Raw genomic sequence first — 17,673 nt, forward strand, 5'->3', positions numbered from 1 at the left:
AAAATAAAAGTAGAAGAAAATGTAAAATATCTTTTCAGAGAAATGACAGACTTAGAAAATAGATCCAGGAGGGACAACCTAAGAATAATTGGACTACCTGAGGACCACAATAAAAAAAAAGAGCCTAGATAGCATATTTAAGGACATTTTTAAGGAGAATTGCCTCAATTTCTTAGAACCAGAGGAAAAAAATTATCATTGAAAGAATCTACAGATTGCCTCCTGAAAGAGACCCCAAAAGGAAAACTCCAAGGAATACCATAGCCAAATTACAGAATTATCAAGCAAAGGAGAAAATATTACAAGCAGCTAGAAAGAAACAATTTAAACATCAAGAAACAACAATCAGAATTACAGAGGACCTGGCAGTTTCAACATAAATGATTAGAGGGCTTGGAATATGATATTCCGGAGGGCAAAGAACTGTGATTACAACCAAGAATTTACTACCCAGCAAATGAATCATAATCTTTTAGGGGAAAAGATGGGTGTTCAATGAAATAGGGAACTTGAAAACTTTGCTTTTTTTTTTTTTTTTTTTGGGCAGGGCAATGAGGGTTAAGTGACTTGCCCAGGGTCACATAGCTAGTAAGTGTCTGAGGCCACATTTGAACTCAGGTCCTCCTGAATCCAGGGCTGGTGCTTTATCTGCTGCACCACCTAGCTGCCTGAAAACTTTCTTAATAAAAAGCCCAGAACTGAATAGATCATTCAATCTGCAAATTCAAGACTCAAGAGACACAAGAAAAGGCAAAATGGGGAAAAACTAAAACATGTTATTCAATAAAGTTAAAATGTTTACATCCCTACACAGGAAGAAGATACATGTAACTCTTGAAAACTGTATCTTTATTAAGGCAGAAAGGAGGAGTACACACAGCCAGAAGGTGTGGATATAAGTTGGTTCTGATGTGATGATATTTGAAAAAAAATACCTTAAGGGATAACAAAAAGATTTATAGTGGGAGAACAGTAAAGGAAAGGCAGAATGGGATAAATTATATCACATGAAGAGGCACAAAAGACCTATTACAACAGAGGGAAAGAAGGGAGAGGTGAGCACTGTTTAGACCAAACTCTCTGATTTGACTCAAAGAGGGAATAACATGCACACTCAGTTGGGTATAGAATTTTATCTTACCCTATAGGGAAGTAAAAGGGGAAAGAAAAGGGTGGGGTACTGATAGGAAGGAGAGTAAAATTAGGAGATGAAAGGAGAAAGGGCAAAAAGGAGGTGGAGCTGATAGAACGGAGGGCAAAACTAGAAGGTGAAAGGAAATGGCAAAAAAGAAGTGGGGCTGATAGAAAGGAGGGTAGACTGAGGGAGGTGGCGGCCAGAAACAAAACACTGGTGATAAGGGACAGGAGGAAAGGAAATAGAAAAGTACAAACGAGGGAAAAAATAGGATGCAGGGAAATGAATAGTTATATCATAACTGTGAATGTGAATGGGATGAATTAACCAATAAAACAGAAACAGAAAGCAGAATGGATTAAAAACCAGAATCCTACACTATATTGTTTACAAGATACACATTTGAAGCAGGGAGATATACACAGAGTAAAGGTAAAAGGCTGGAGTAGAATATATTATGCTTCAGCTGAAATAAAAAAAAAAGCAGGGGTAGCAATCCTTATCTCAGACAAATCAAAAGCAAAAATTGACCTCATTCAAAGAGATACAGAAGGAAATTACATCTTGCTAAAAGGTACCATAGACAATGAAGTAATATCAATAATACAGAATTATGCATCAAGTGGTACAGCATCCAAATTCTCAGAGAAAAAGTTAAGTGAGTTACAGGACGAAATAGATAGCAAAACTATATTAGTGGTGGACCTCAACCTCATCCTCTCAGAACCAGATAAATCCAACCACAAAATTAATGAGAAAGAAGTTAAGGAGGTGAATAGAATTTTAGAAAAATTAAATATGATAGACCTCTGGAGAAAAATGAATGGGGATAGAAAAGAATATACCTTTTTCTCAGTGGTACATGGAACCTACAAAAAAATTGACCATATATTGGGGCATAAAAACCTCACAGTGAAATGCAGAAAGGCAAAAATGATAAATACATTCTTTTCAGATCACGATGCAATAAAAATTATGTGTAATAAAAGACCATGGAAAGATACACCAAAATTAAATGGAAACTAAATAATCTCATCCTAAAAATGAGTGGGTCAAACAACAAATCATAGAAACAATAACTTCATCTGAGAGAATAACAATAATGAGACAACATACCAAAACTTATGGGATGCAGCCAAATAAATTATTATTGTTTTTTTGCAGGGCAATGAGGGTTAAGTGACTTGCCCAGGGTCACACAGCTAGTTAAGTGTCAAGCATCTGAGACTGGATTTGAACTCAGGTCCTCCTAAATCCAGTGCTTTATCCACTGTGCCACCTAGCTGACCCCCAAAGAAATTCTTAAGGGAAATTTTATATCTCTGATAAAGACCTCCTATCTAAAATATATAAGAATTGAATCAAATATATAAGAATACAAGTCATTCCCCAATTGAGGAATAGTCATAGAATATGAACAGGCAGTTTTCAGATGAAGAAATTATAGCTATTTACAGCCATATGAAAAAATGTTCTCAATCACTACCAATTAGAAAAATGCTAATTAAAACTACTCAGAGTTACCACCTCACACATATCCAATTGGCTAATATGACAAAAAAGGAAAATGTTAAATACTGGAAAAGATGTGGGAAAATTGAAACATTAATGCACTGTTGGTGGAGCTGTGAACTGATCTAACCATTCTGGAAATCAATTTGGAATCATTCCCCCAAAGCTACAAAACTGTGCATACCCTTGACCCAACAATACCACTACTAGGTCTATATTCCAAAGATATCATAAAAAAGGGAAAAGGACACACATTTATAGCTGCTCTTTTTGTGGTGGCAAAGAATTGTAAATTGAGGGGATGTCCATCAATTGGGGAATGCCTAAACAAGTTGTGGTATGTGAATGTGATGGTATACTATTGTGCTATAAGAAATGATAAGCAGATGGAGTTCAGAAAACCTGGAAAGACCTATACAAACTGATGCTGAGTGAAAAGAGTAGAACCAAGAGAACATTGTACACAGTATCAGCATTGTGTGATGATCAACTTGATAGACAACTCTTCTCAACAATAAAATGATCCAACAATGTCAAAAGACAATGCTCTCCTCATTCAGAAAAAGAACTATGGAGTCTGAATGCATATTAAAACACACTATTTTCACTTTTGTTGTTGCTTTTTTGCTATTATTGTTTATTCTTGCATTTTTTGTTCTGATTCTTCTCTTAAAACATGACTAATGTAGAAATATGTTTAACATGATTGTAATGTATAGCCTATATCAGATTGCTTCAGGAGGGGCCAGGGAAGGGAGGATGAGAGAAAAATTCAGAACTCAAAAATATATTTACATGTAATTGGAAAAACTTTTGAAAAAAAATTTAAAAAGAAAAAAAAGAAGTCAATGTCTTTTCTCCACTTCCCATTTTTGGAGGATTTAACCAACTTATTTTAAATGTCTAGGTAAGGCTGCTTTTATTAAGTTTTTAGCTAGTGAAAAGCAATTTAGCTGCTACAGTCTTAGCAGTTTCCCCATTCCCCTCAAGATATAAGTATACTTAGGCTAATTAAAGCCAGAGACTGGGCATTAATTCTTTCCAGTCCCTTGTTTGTACCTTTAGGGATAAATTCCCTGCTTCCCTGGTCTTCATTCATATTTTTTTCACTCTTATTAGGTAATTTAGAAAATACCCTCACTTATTGGTCCTAGAGGTAATAGGACAGTCTTTCATTGGTATCATAGTGGCTCTATGTCTCAAAGATATGCAAATTTCAGCCATGAGAGGCTCTAGACCTTTAGCTGCAGAATTGTTACCCATTCTTTCCTACCTCTTGTGTGTTGCCTATCCACTATGGGCATGGAATCCACATGTCAAGACTGCCAGAGAGAGAGAGAGAGAGAGAGAGAGAGAGAGTGAGAGAGAGAGAGAGAGAGAGAGAGAGAGGGGGAGAGAGAGAGAGAGAGAAAGAGAGAGAATGAACTGGGGAGGAGGAAGAACTAGAAACAGAGAGCCTACCAAGTAGGCATCTATGGAAATCCAGAAAGGAGGTGACTATGAAGGTTTTGGAAACTGGACAAGAGTAGTGGCAGTCAACATGGTATGGAAGGACACCTTGGAACTGGTAGATATGAAAACTGTTGGTTGTGGAAGGGGTAATGAAAGAAAGGGAGAAGTAGGAGATAACTTCAAGGAAATCTTGGCTAGACTACTAGTTATGAACTGATTAGATGGTGCTGTCATTGACAGTCATCAAAAGACAGGAACTCTGTTTCCAATTGGCATTAGAAATATAGATGTCCTGTAAGCAATTATAGGTATATATGAGCAAACTGAAAGTATGCTAGGTAAGCAAAATAGATATAGATTTAGGAGTCATCTGTGTGTATGCAGACTGTCCTTCATATTCCCCCTTTTAGAATTATTAAGAAAGCATCTTTATCCTAGTCTAAAGGCTTTAGACTCATCTGAAAGTTGATTTTTTTTGGAGATAATTATTGTATTGCTTTGGTTTTTGTTTCTTTTTTCTATTTAGAATTTTTATTTTCCCAAATTACATGTAAAACAAATTTTGACATCTTTTTTTTAAAGCTTGGTGTTCCAATTTCTCTTCCTCCCTCCCTCCCTGTCCCAAGAACTCATGCAATTCAATATGTTATACACGAGTAGTCATGCAAAACATTTCTACATTGTCCAGGTTGGGAAAGAAAACAGACAAAAACAAAACTTCAGATAAAGTAAATAACAAAAAATTATGCTTCAATCTGTATTCAGATGCCATCAGTTCTTTCTCTATAGATGGATTTTATTTTTCATAAGTCTTTCACAGTTGTCTTGGATCATTGCATTGCTGAAAATAACCAAGTCAATCACAGCAGATCATTTTACAATATTGCTGTTATTTTGTATATGGTACATTTCATTCTGCATCAGTTCATGTAGGTCTTTCCAGGTTTTTTCTGATAACATCCTGCTCATCATTTTTTATGGTAAACTACATTTATATAGTACTTTAAAGAGAGATTTCCTTACAATAAACCCATGAGGTTGATTATTGCAACAACAGTAATAGATAACATTTATGTAGTACCTTATATTTGACAAAGAATTTTCTTCACAATAACCCAGCAAAGTACTATATAAGTTTCATCATCATCATCATCATCACCACCACCAATAAATCCTCATTAATCAATCCTCATCTTAATCTAATCATCAATCCATCCATCTATCAATCAATCATTCAATCATCATCATCATCATCTTACATTGCTCCTGCCTCTGCTTTAATTTTTCACAGTTACTTTTGTTAACTGTTTCCCTCCATCTTATTCCCTCCCCATGATATTTACTCTATTTTCTATCTTCTGAAAGTTGATTTTGAAAATTTACCAATATATAAAGGAGAATTTTCAGTTTTGGCAAAGTCTTCTATATAGGAAATACCCAAAGGTTTGATGGGAGTTTCACCAATTCCACGTATTATATTTCCTACTAGGACATACAGCCACATTGATGATTTGACTTCATTTGTACACTCTGCAAACCAAAAGTAAAAAGAAGAACCTTTGTTAGAATTTTTGACATTAAAGTTTTAAAAGTGACTACGATGTTTCTAAATTATAAATTTCATCAATAAAAGATCTCAAGATTTATTCCATATTACTGCAAGCCAGCTGTTACTAATGTATCAGTGAAAGAAATGGGTCATTTCCCCAATTGAGAAATGGTCAAAGGGTATGAACAGGCAGTTTTCTGATGAAGAAATCAAAGCTATCTATTTCCATATGAAAAATGCTCTAAATAACTATTGATTAGAGAGATGCAAATTAAAACAACTCTGAGGCACCACCTGACATTTATCAGATTGGCTAATATGACAAAAAAAGAAAATAATAAATGTTGGAAAAGCTGTGGAAAAATTGGAACACTAATGCATTGTTGGTGGAGCTGTGAACTGATCCAACCATTCTGGAGAGCAGTTTGGAACTATGCCCAAAGGGCTATAAAGCTTTGCATACCCTTTGACCCAACAATACCACTATTAGGATTTTTCCCCCCAAAGAGATCATAAAAAGGGGAAAGGACCCACATGTACAAAAATGTTTATAGCTGCTCTTTTTGTGGTGGCAAGGAATTGGAAATTGAGGGGATACCCATCAATTGGGCAATGGCTGAACAAGTTGTGGTATATGAATGTAATGGAATACTATTGAGCTGTAAGAAATGATGATGTTAAGGGTTAAAATTCTAGCTAGTCTGTCTAAAATATTTAATGAGTGGTCGCCAATAAATTATAAGCTTTAGCAAGAGTTAGACTTTTAAGCGTTTATTAAGGAGAATAAGAATTTGGTAAAGAGAGAGAAAGGCCTAGATCCCTATCTATTAAAGGGAGAGCACATTTCTAGCTCCGCTCTCCACCAGAGTCCAAAGGAAAGAGCGCGAGACTGAGCGCCAATCTCTTCCTTCCTCCTCCCACTAGCCCGCGTCACTTCCTGACTCCTGGTCTTGCCCTCAAAGACCTTCGCTTCATGGGCAGAACTCTTCTACAGTAAGTCTCCAGCAGGTGGCGTCATTCCAATCGTTACAATGAGCAGGTGGATTTCAGAGAAGCCTGGAAGGACTTGCATGAACTGATGATGAGTAGGATGAGCAGAACCAGGAGAACATTGTACACAGTATCAACAACATTGTGTGTTGATAGACTGTGATAAACTTGATTCTTCTCAGCAATAGAATGGTCCAAGATAGTTCCAAAGGACTCATGATGGAAAATGCTCTCCAAATCCAGAAAAAAAAAGAACTGTAGAATCTGGATGCAGATCAAACCATACTATTTCTATTGTTTTTGTTTTTGTTTTTTTGAGGTTTTTCCTTTTTGCTCTGATTCTTCACTTATTACATGACTAATGCAGAAATATGCTTAATGTGATTGTACATATATAACCTATATCAGATTACTTGCTGTCTTGAGGAGTGGGGTAGGGAGGGTAGGGAGGGAAAAAAATTTGAAACAAGAAATCTTATAAAAACAAACATTGAAAACTATCTCTACATGTAACTGGAAAATAATAAAATAATTATATGGAAAAAACAAAGAAATGGGTCATTATGCCACAGCATCTAGAACTTAAAAAAACCACATTTAAGAAACAATGTGTTTGTGTAGGGGAGTGAGGGAAGGGAGACAGTCTCCATTAGTACTATTTACACATTTATAACAATTAAAATGAGAGGCTGCATGGCCTGGTGGAGAGAAAATTGGTCTTAGAATTTGCCTCAATTTTCCTCTCTCTCTGTCTCTGTCTGTCTGTCCTTCTCAGTCTTCCACTCACACTCTGATTTTGTGACTTCAGCCAAGTTGTTTAATCTCTCAGTATTCCAGATAACTCTTTAAGATTATAATTTGCAGAGAAGTTAATAATCTGCAGAGGAAATCCTTCATTGGGAGCTCCCCATGCCGAAGACCACAGGACTGCTTAAAATCATCATCATTGTCATCATCATCATCATCACGGCATTTTATTTTAAAATTATTTAAAAACCATTACTGCAATTTTAAAAGTCTTTTTACAAAGTCCACAATTTTGTATAAGTTGAAAATGAGCTAATTGAGTTGTAGCTCAATTGTCCTCTATAACACAGTTTGTCGTTTGTCTTTACTGATTCTTAGTAAATAATAGTAGAAAAATGCCACTTTCTTTTTCTTTCCTTTTTTTTTTTTGCAGGACAATGAGGGTTAAGTGACTTGCCCAGGGTCACACAGCTGGTAAATGTCAAGTGTCTGAGGTGGGATTTGAACTCAGGTCCCCCTGAATCCACTGTGTCACCTTAGCTGCCCCCCCAAATGCCACTTTTACTTATAATTTTTGTCAGTTCCTTTTCACTCCTCTCAATGAATCCAGCCAAAGATGGTGAGAGAAGTGATATTGAACTGAATGCTAATTGGAATGCAATAGGGTGAATGACACCTCATTCTCTCATCCTCAGAAGCCCACTTGGTTTGGTGTCTGCTAAGGTACATAATTATAGAGTACAACTAGCCAAAGGGATTCCTTTAGATGTTCACCTGGCCCTAAATTAAGCTCAGCCTAGAGAGAATAAGATCAGTTTCAGGATTGTTGTGAGGATTCAGATCTACTCTAAGGTGGGTATATTGATTTCTGGTTATGACACAGGAAAACCCTTCACTTTAAAGTGAACCTAAAACTGAGGAATGACCAAAGAAATATGTTTCAGGAAGAACTACCAAAATGAAGAAAACCTTGTTGATCTTTCTAATATAGACCTATACCCCCAAAGCCAACCTAGAAATCAGATCAAGGGGGAATTTCGGGCTGCCATTGACCTTTTTTTTTCCAGTTCTTACAGGGTAGCATCCCTTGCCCATGGTATTATGCTCCATTTTGGTAAGCAAGTCTTTTGTAAGTCCTTGGTCATTAGCAGCTCTTGTCCCCATGGAAGTAAAGATCATGATGGATTCAGTTACTCCAGCTTTGAAAATTTTCTGTTAGAGCATAGACTATGGAGGGGCAGAGAACAGTATTCCTGGTCATTGGGGATGGCAGTGGACTCAAGGAAGCATTGCTACTGACTGAAAAGGAGAAGCCATTTTCAGGAGAAGCAGCAGGAAGAGAAAAAGGAGAAAAGTCATGAAGTAAAATGGATTATTCTGTACCTTCTTGATTCCTCCTTTTGTGACAGTTAAAGAATAAAATTCAAATCCCTTGAATCTTTAAATCTTTGTCTCCTGGACAACACTAACTCATCTATTTTCATGACATCATGAATTGAGTCAGGATTCTCTAGTCCTTATTCTAATATGCCTTGGTCTTCATAAAATTATTTTGAACCATATTTAGAACAAGTTTAGGGAGTAAAGTTGCTTTTCTTAATTCATTCAGCAATAAGATATTAATAGTTATCTTCAATAATTCTTTTTCTCTTTTTCCAAGAAAAAGGAATAGCTTGTGTACATTTGCCATGTAAGGGACCCAGAATTTCATTGGTATAGGCAATTCTCTGGGAGGAAACTGCCTCTGCCAATGAAGATCAGCAACTACTCTGCAACTCTCATAATCCCAGATTACTGCCTGGGGGCACTTTGAGGTTAAGTGAGTTTCCCCTGATCACAAAGCCAGTCTATATCAGAGATAAGACTGGAAGCCAGGTCTTCCTGATGCAAGTGCTGCCTCTCTACATTGTGTTGCTTCTGAAAATTCACCTCATTCACTAAATAACACATTTTAATTCAAGACCCTTGTTTCATTCAAAGGGTCCAGAGTACTATTAAATTACATCAGCAATGATCCAAGAACACAGACAATCCAAGAACACAAGAGAAATAGACCACCTGGTGGATCTTCTGTTGGTGTGAAAATCTGAGTTTCCTTTCTTATGCACAGAAAATTGTTCAAGGAAGAGTTGGCTGTCTTTGAAACTGTTGTCTCATATTCATATCTATTTGAAAAAAATGAAAAAGTCCATTTTAAGATACTAATAAGGGCAGTATGAACACTGGCCAGATTAATATCATTAGTAGATACACTTAGGACAAATCTTACCCAAATCCAATAAGGTACAGTGAGTAAAACTTTCCCTATTGCTTATCATCATGATAATAAATTATATCAATGAAGGAGACCTTCTGATTAATGTAAATTTACATTCGCCCTTTCCACTTAACTTTCACTACAAAAGGTTCTGGATTATCTACTTTGTGTATTGTCCATATCATATTTTTTCATGCCTTACTTTATATTATTACTTAATATGCTTCTAGATCACTTTATCTATTATTATCTCATGCATTTTCATTCAATAGATAAAGAGTGAAATGACTTAAGTAGAGTTAAGTAGGAAGCTAAATCCACCAGGAAGAAAAAAAATGATGCCTTCCTTGTAGACAACACAACATCGTATTCTAGGGGTCCTGGAAATGTGAAAGAACTACCTGGTTTCACTCTTAAAAATCTGGAAAAGCAAAATAATTCATGTCCTAGATTTTAAAAATCATCAACCCCATAAGGGAAAATGAAGTCTAATCATAATTTTATAAATGAGAGAATTATATGACCTTGAAAGCTGAAGCGAGAGGGCCAAGGTCATTTTGCAAGGTCATGAAAGAGAAATCATTCTTTCTGAGTCTCATTCCAGTGCTCTTTTTTTGTACTATAAAACTTTGCTTTTTCGAAAAGAAATCACAAACTTCATTTCTTGCAGGTACAAAATACATCAGGAATCATCAGACATTGAAATACTTACGGATCCATTAAGAAATGAGGTAATGACTGCAAAAAGCACCCAATTCCCATGGTCATACACCCAATAGCAATCAACATAGGTCTATGCATTTTTGTTCCAAAGTAACTCACAAATACCATCAGCAAGAGATTCCCTAGGAAAGAGAACACTTGTTTTCATTTTTAAAGGTGAAGTGTGAAGTAAAATTAGAGTTTCAGTTTGGGAAAACCTTTTGGAAAGAGAAATCTGAAACAAAATAATGCCTTTGGAAACCCTAAATACTCTGAAATAATGTTGAAAAATCTATCAACAAGAATTGATTAAGCTATTACTATATGCTAGACACTGTGCTAAGGGCTAGGGAGTGAAGTGAAAAACAACCTATGCTCTTAACAAACTTACATTTGAATTGGGGAGATGACATAGAACTGTGCCTGGCACATAACGTATTTATTGATTGATTGATGTAAATATGGAAGATATAATACACAGAGTAGATGGAAAGTAATCAGAGAAGAAAGGCCCTAGTAACTGGGGCAACTGGGAAAGGTGTCCTGCAGAGGACAAGATTTGAGGGGGGGGCTTGAAGTAAGGTAAAGGTAGGTTTGGTGGACCTGTTTTTTTGTTTTTTGTTGTTTTTTGCAGGGCAATGAGGGTTAAGTGACTTGCCCAGGTTCACATAGCTAAGAAGTATCAAATGTCTGAGGTCCGATTTGAACTCAGGTCCTCCTGAATCCAGGGCCAGTGCTTTATCCACTGCACCACCTAGCTGCCCTAATTTTTTTTTTGGGGGGGCAGGGCAGTGAGGGTCAAGTGACTTGCCCAGGGTCACACAGCTAGTAAATGTCAAGTGTCTGAGGCTGGATTTGAACTCAGGTCCTCCTGACTCTAGGGCCAGTGCTTTATCCACTGTGCCACCTAGCTGCCCCTGGTGGACCTGGTTTTTAGTCTTGGCTCTGTTACTATATATAACTAGGTGAATCACTTGTGACAAGTAATTTAATCTCACTTAAGCAAATCTCTTTCTCTTGTATGTTATGAAAGTAAAAGCAAAAACAAAAACAAAGAAACTTTCCAACTACTTCACCTCATTGTTTTAAGGGCTTAATATGATACAGTTTGATTTCTAAATAATTTGTAGAATTTTTTTGCAAAGTTTTTTAAAGTGTAATAAAAGTATAAAGATTTTTAATACCAGGCTAATCTCTAATGAGGTATCCTCTGCCTGACATAGTTAGAGAGAACATTGACCTTAAACCTACCTCCCAAAGCAGATCTAAAGGCAGATATATGATAAAGAGCTAAAGAAACTTTATGTTCACTCTAACAATAAACACACATAATTACCAATTTCAAAACTTCCATTAATAAGTCCAACCAGAGTTGTTGAGAGATTGAATTGTCTCTCTAGTTGTGTGAGGATGGAATTTATAAAAGATCCAGATAATGTTTTGGAGATATATGCACACATCAATGCCAACAGAAACATCTGGGGGAAAAGAATAAGGGGAAAATAAGTGTCACTTTCATTATAAATAGTACCAAGGCTTTTTATGTAATGGATTTTATATTTTAGATTTAAATAAAGTAAATTTCCTTGGAATGAATTCTATTTCCCCACTAACTGATATTATAATTTTATTATAATATTATAATATATTATAATTTCTTAGGATCTGTGAAAATGGTCACCACCATCATGGATTACAGTATAAACCACTTCTGTTGATTTCAGTTTTTTTATTTCATGTTTCACTGGCTAGTTTTGTTTTGTTTTGTTTTTACCAAATTCCAAAACTTAGCTAATTTTCACAATAAGACATTTGTGAGAAAGAAGAAAAGCAGGTCTGGGAGGTCTCTACTCTTGGGGTTTGTGGGCCTCAGGTGAGACCTTGGGGCTTCTGTCCACTGCTAGTAGCATCTTGGCTCTTTTCCTATGCTCTGCTTTCTTCTGATATAAATACTTTCTTGGAAAAGGGAAGGCATGTTGCATATAGATATGTCTTGAGTCATCATTTAAGTGATCCAAGGAAGTAATTTCCTTGTCTTTCTACTTGGTGTTAAAATAAAAGCTAGGGAAAGCAAGTGCATTCCCCATTAGAATGTAAGCTCCAGGGGCAGCTAGGTGGCACAGTGGATAGAGCACCGGCCCTGGATTCAGGAGTACCTGAGTTCAAATCCGGATTCAGACAGTTAACACTTACTAGCTATGTGACCCTGGGCAAGTCACTTAACCCCAATTGCCTCACTAAAAAAAAAAAAAAGAATGTAAGCTCCTTTTGAATAAAGATTGCTTCATTCATTATATTTGTATCTTGACATATAGCAGGTGCTAAATAAATACTTGTTTATTAATTGATAACTCCCAAGAGAAGCCTGAAGTACTGAGGGAAAAGGGAGGTGGAACATGAACAAACAGAAACATTAAGTGCTGAAAAAAAATCCTAGTGAAATAAAACGTAGAGAGACACTGAGTATAGAGATGGTCGAGTTTTCAGCATCAGAGCCTTTTGGTCAAATGCTCTGTAATTTTGTCTTGCTCTTCTCTGTCAGCTGATGGCAACATGAAATAGGAGGAACAGTTCTCAGCATCTCTAGTTAGCAATAGCAAAGATAGACTATTCACTCTCTGATATGAAAATAGTAGTAGTAGTAGTAGTAATAATAATAATAATAATAATAGTTAATAATGTTCAATCACTTCAGCTATGTCTGAATCTTTGTAATTCCATGTGGGATTTTCTTGGCAAAGATACCATAAGCTGTTTGCCATTTCCTTCTCCAGCACATTTTATAGATGAGGAACCAAAGCAAACAGGGTGAAGTGATTTGCCCAGGGTCACACAGGTGGTAAAAGTCTGAAATCAGAATTGAACTCAGGAAGATGAGTCTTTCTGACTTCAGGCCTGGCACTCTATCCACTATGTCACCTAGTGGCCCTCTATTATTATTAATTAATTTTATAGTTATGATATAATATAATTATAATATTATAGGATTATCATATCAATATAACAACAACTAGCATTTGTACAGCACTTATTATGTACCAGGCACTGAGCTAAGTGCTTTACAAATATTATATTATATGACCCTCACAGCAACCTTGTGATATAGGTCTTATTATTATCCCCATTTTACAGTTGAGTAAACTGAGGCAAGCAGAAGTTAAATGACTTGTCTAGTGTCTCACAGTTAGCAAGTGTTTAACATGGGATTTGAACTCAGGTTTTTCTGACTCCAGGTATAGCACTAGATCCTGTACAATCTATCTACCTAGCTAATAGGCCTTTTCTCTCCTTGTAACAATCACTGCTTAAGGAAGAGAAAGCTCATTGTTTCATATGGCTGCCATAATAGACTATCCTTAGTATTTAATAATTAACAATTCAATTTTATCTCATGTTTAATAATCACTTCTGGGGGCAGCTAGGTGGTGCAGTGGATAGAGCACCGGCCCTGGAGTCAGGAGTACCTGAGTTCAAATCCGGCCTCAGACACTTAACACTTTACTAGTTGTGTGACCCTGGGCAAGTCACTTAACCCCAATTGCCTCACTAAAAAAAAAAATCACTTCCGGAAGCATTTTTAATCTCTCTGTTTCAGTATAGCATTTTTTTAAAAAAGCATAGGTGGATTAAATGGACCCCTGGATCAATTTTCTATTCAACTGCAAATTCATCAAAAGAAATCACATTGTCCTGCACTTATTTGGAAACTTGGGCCATGCAAACAAGAAAACTAGCTAAATTGGCCCACAAGTTATATTTATATTTCAGCAAATCTGTAAACCCAGAGCTGTAAGTCCTCTCTTTAGTGACTCAAATCACAATACATTCATGACTTGTGGTTCTTCTCCATGTCTCAAATATCCTTCTTGACTAACCTATTTGGATAATATAGTTGTACACCATTTAGAGTACCACCAACCCATACAGATTTCCGCAAATGGTATTATTGAAATATTCTAAGTGAGGGGTAATAGATATATTTTCAGTGTGTTTATTGCTATGTTTTATGTGATGAAAAGTCCCTGGAAACTCATTAAGCTTTAAAGCTGTCCTTAGTAACTTGGCTTCATGTTCTCAATCAGCTGAGCTGTGATAATCTGACATATTTTAACAGATAATGATTTATTTCTCTACTTTGCCACAGATCAGAAACTTTTATTTACATTAGTGACCAAAGTAGATAATTTGGCATGAAATGAGTAGTGTAATATTGAATTTAAGATCACTTTCAAAGAATAAATAGATTTTCCTGGAGATTCGCCAAAGTGTTTTAAAATTTCACAAAATATTATATATATAATATCTATATATTAGAGGCATATAATATATAGATATAGAAACCTTCACATACAAAACAGAATGATGAGAAAAACATGTCACTTTTGGTGTAGTTATTTTTACATTTAAGTCAAATGTATTTTCTTGCCTAACTTATCTGTATATTTATCTTAATTTTCTACTTCTCTTTGTATGATAGATCTTTTTTAACCTGCACCTGAAGGATAGCAAGCAATCAATCATTTCAGAAAAGAGTATGATGATAACAGTGTCAGGGTAGAAACCATTTCTACTCAATGGCTATTAATTCAGAAAAATATCTGAATAATTCCAGTAAAAAAGAAAAGTTGATTTGAACTAAATATGGTTAGGAATGTGGGGAAAAGTGTTTGCAAAATGCCAAGGCTACTATGGAAAAAAAATATCAAAAGAATAGACCTTTTAATGGTAAAAATGAACATACTGGCAAATCTGGACAAAGCACTCATACTGAATTGTTGTGGAGAATTGTAACTGTATTAACAATATTCTACTGTCCCATGTTGATATTCTTCTAGAACAAAACAAACAAACAAACCCAATCCAAAAACCCACACTGGAACAAAATGTGTACCTGATTGTCTCAAGTGCAACATATTAAAAATGAATCCAGCATTTTTACAGAATAATGATTCTCCCACAAAATCATACATTTGCTTATACATTTTTTGAAAATTCCCATACTTTTCAGATGGTTCCCCACTCCAACTATTTTTGACAAAAATCCTTGCTATAATAGTGCCACACAGAGGCACCAAATTTACAAATTAATGTCTTGTTCCTTCGAAACAACCTATTCTCCATTGACCATATGGTTTGTAACTTCTATTAGATAACCAACTAAATAAAGGCAATTTCACAGAGAGTCTCTAAATTGCTACACATACATGCTCAGATACACATTTAATAGATTCCATACCTTTATCTTGGAAATACACTTTAATTGGTGGGTTGCAATCTGTTTGTCAGTTTCCCTCATGTTCTTCCAAGTGCACCTGAATATTTATTTATTTCTTGACAATTCTTAACGCTGACCTTTTAAAAAACAACAAACAAAAAGTAATTTAAACTAATGAAGACATTCAAAGACATTATTCATTCTAGGAATTCTCAGAGGTTGAATCATTTGATCTAAATCACTTGAATATGCTGCAAAAAAAAAAAAAAGTAGTTTTAATGCAATTCCAGATAATGATGCTGTTAAGGAAGACTTGTTCATATATAAACTTTTCTATTGAAAAATGATCAAGTTAAAGGCAGTGTTGATTATTTCTAATGACATTAAGAATGCTGACTAACTTGCCAGAACCCAATTATTAAAAAACAAAAAACAACTAAACCCAAAGGTTTGAAAATAGTAGAACCTGATCTTAAAGGAAGCTCTTGATATCTTCAGTCAAAACAAATAGAACTGAATGTGAACTTTGTGGACAGAGATTTGAAAACAACCAATCAAACAAAAACTTAACACCTTGTTCTTAGGAGCTAAAGGTATTAAACTATGTTTTTTTTTTTTTCCTCCTGAAAGCTGCTTCAGTATTCTTAGTAAGCTTTAACAATCTGGATTTGGTTAGTATCCAAATTCAAGTTCTTTGAGTTCCAGGGCTTCTTTGGAATCTAAGGAAAGGGGCAAATGAATTCTGGGGAAATTTGGATGCAAGCAAACAATGGAACATGGAATGTTAATAATCAGACTAGGCTGAGTAAAATTGTAAAGCAATATTTAGATCGAAGAAAAGAAAACCTTTCAAATTACAAGTCAGGAGAAAGGGATTATGGGAAGGCCAAATTATACTGGTGGAGAATAATGGTACAAAAAGAGGAGTGGGAAGGAAGGGGAAGGAGCCTGATCTTTCTGAAAAAAAAAATGTCCAAAGGGAACATAATAAGGAACCTACCTTCAAGAGATTTATGTCATCCACATCAAGTTTGCTCTGAAATATCTTTCTGATCTACATCTAGATTTATTTATCCTGTACCATGTAGTTTAGCCTTGAAAGAATCAGCTCATGAAAATATTCATGTGTGTGTATACTTCAATGAAAATCCTAGCAGTGTTCAGTTCAACAGATCCCTCTTCAAAGTCTTTGCTTATGAATCTAGGGCACTGGAATGGGCCAAAGCCAATGTTTTTCACTTTGACAATATTTCTTTGAGTAGCTCTATTCAAAGTAGCCAGAATACTAACTTAACAGAACACAGTTTTAATTTATCTAAATGCACTGAGTGAAGCCTATTAAAAGTGTGATTCTGAATGGCTTTAGTATAATCAACCTTAACTGCTTTTGCTCTTTGAATTTGATAACTGCCCAATTCCGGTTCTTACATCAATGAAGGTTAGTTAATTCACTAAATACTTACTGAGGACTTACTCATTCCTTCCTTCCTTTCGTTGCAATAAACATTTTCGTTTCAATAAACATTTATTAGGCATTTTTGGGTGCTGGGGGGAGTTATAAAAATAAATAAAACTTTCTCCTCTTCCTCAAAAAGTTTATAATCTTGGAAGAACAGACAGTAATTATAGCTTAATGTGGAGTCATGGGGAAAAAAAGAAAGAATCATTTAAATAGTGTTGGTGTAATGGGTGTCCAGAGCATGTGCAGACCCCATCAGGTATAGAAGGAGTCTCCATGTCGATGATTCTATTTTAGCAAACTGATTCAGGCTCCTCCATGTTTTTGACTCCTCCCTGTTTAAAAAATTTACTGTTCAAGGTAAATAGACAAGGAAGCATTTTGAACATAATATCCATGTTCTTAATAAATTCCCAATAGTCCTCTGGGGAAGCAGAAATAGATACTATCTTAGCAAGCTAATTGCGTCTTCCCATGAACCAGATGAGTTATGGCCCCTTCCCCATGTCATGGGGTGCAGAGCACCCCAGAAATTCTCTGGGGCACATCAAGGAACCTTCTCCTTGAGAAACTAAACCAGAGGACAGATAACACCTAGAGAGATAAACTGAACCAAATCGGACTGAGCTAGCTTGGGATTCCTACCCTTCATTCT

The 17,673-nt window shown here is 35.7% G+C and overlaps 1 protein-coding gene across 9 annotated transcripts in view; it reads right to left on the reverse strand.

Annotated features, from left to right (window-relative positions):
• Positions 1-16,705, reverse strand: part of SLCO1A2 (solute carrier organic anion transporter family member 1A2) — a 54,112-nt gene extending 37,407 nt beyond the window's left edge. For 4 of the 9 annotated variants that reach the window (XM_043964973.1, XM_043964974.1, XM_043964970.1 and 1 more), the window contains exons 1-6: positions 16,026-16,389; positions 15,581-15,696; positions 11,681-11,822; positions 10,355-10,487; positions 9,444-9,550; positions 5,483-5,629 (exon numbers count right to left, since the gene is read on the reverse strand). In XM_043964973.1, the coding sequence (XP_043820908.1) occupies positions 5,483-5,629; positions 9,444-9,550; positions 10,355-10,487; positions 11,681-11,822; positions 15,581-15,640 (589 nt within the window). In that variant the 5' untranslated portion in view covers positions 15,641-15,696; positions 16,026-16,389. Of the gene's footprint in view, positions 1-5,482; positions 5,630-9,443; positions 9,551-10,354; positions 10,488-11,680; positions 11,823-15,580; positions 15,697-16,025; positions 16,390-16,559 lie in introns of those variants that run through there. The other 5 variants (XM_043964971.1, XM_043964972.1, XM_043964975.1 and 2 more) reach the window with 5 other exon arrangements.
• Positions 16,706-17,673: the final 968 nt, after the last annotated feature.

Source organism: Dromiciops gliroides, chromosome 5 (genome assembly GCF_019393635.1).
Source record: "Dromiciops gliroides isolate mDroGli1 chromosome 5, mDroGli1.pri, whole genome shotgun sequence".
Lineage (NCBI taxonomy): Eukaryota > Metazoa > Chordata > Mammalia > Microbiotheria > Microbiotheriidae > Dromiciops > Dromiciops gliroides.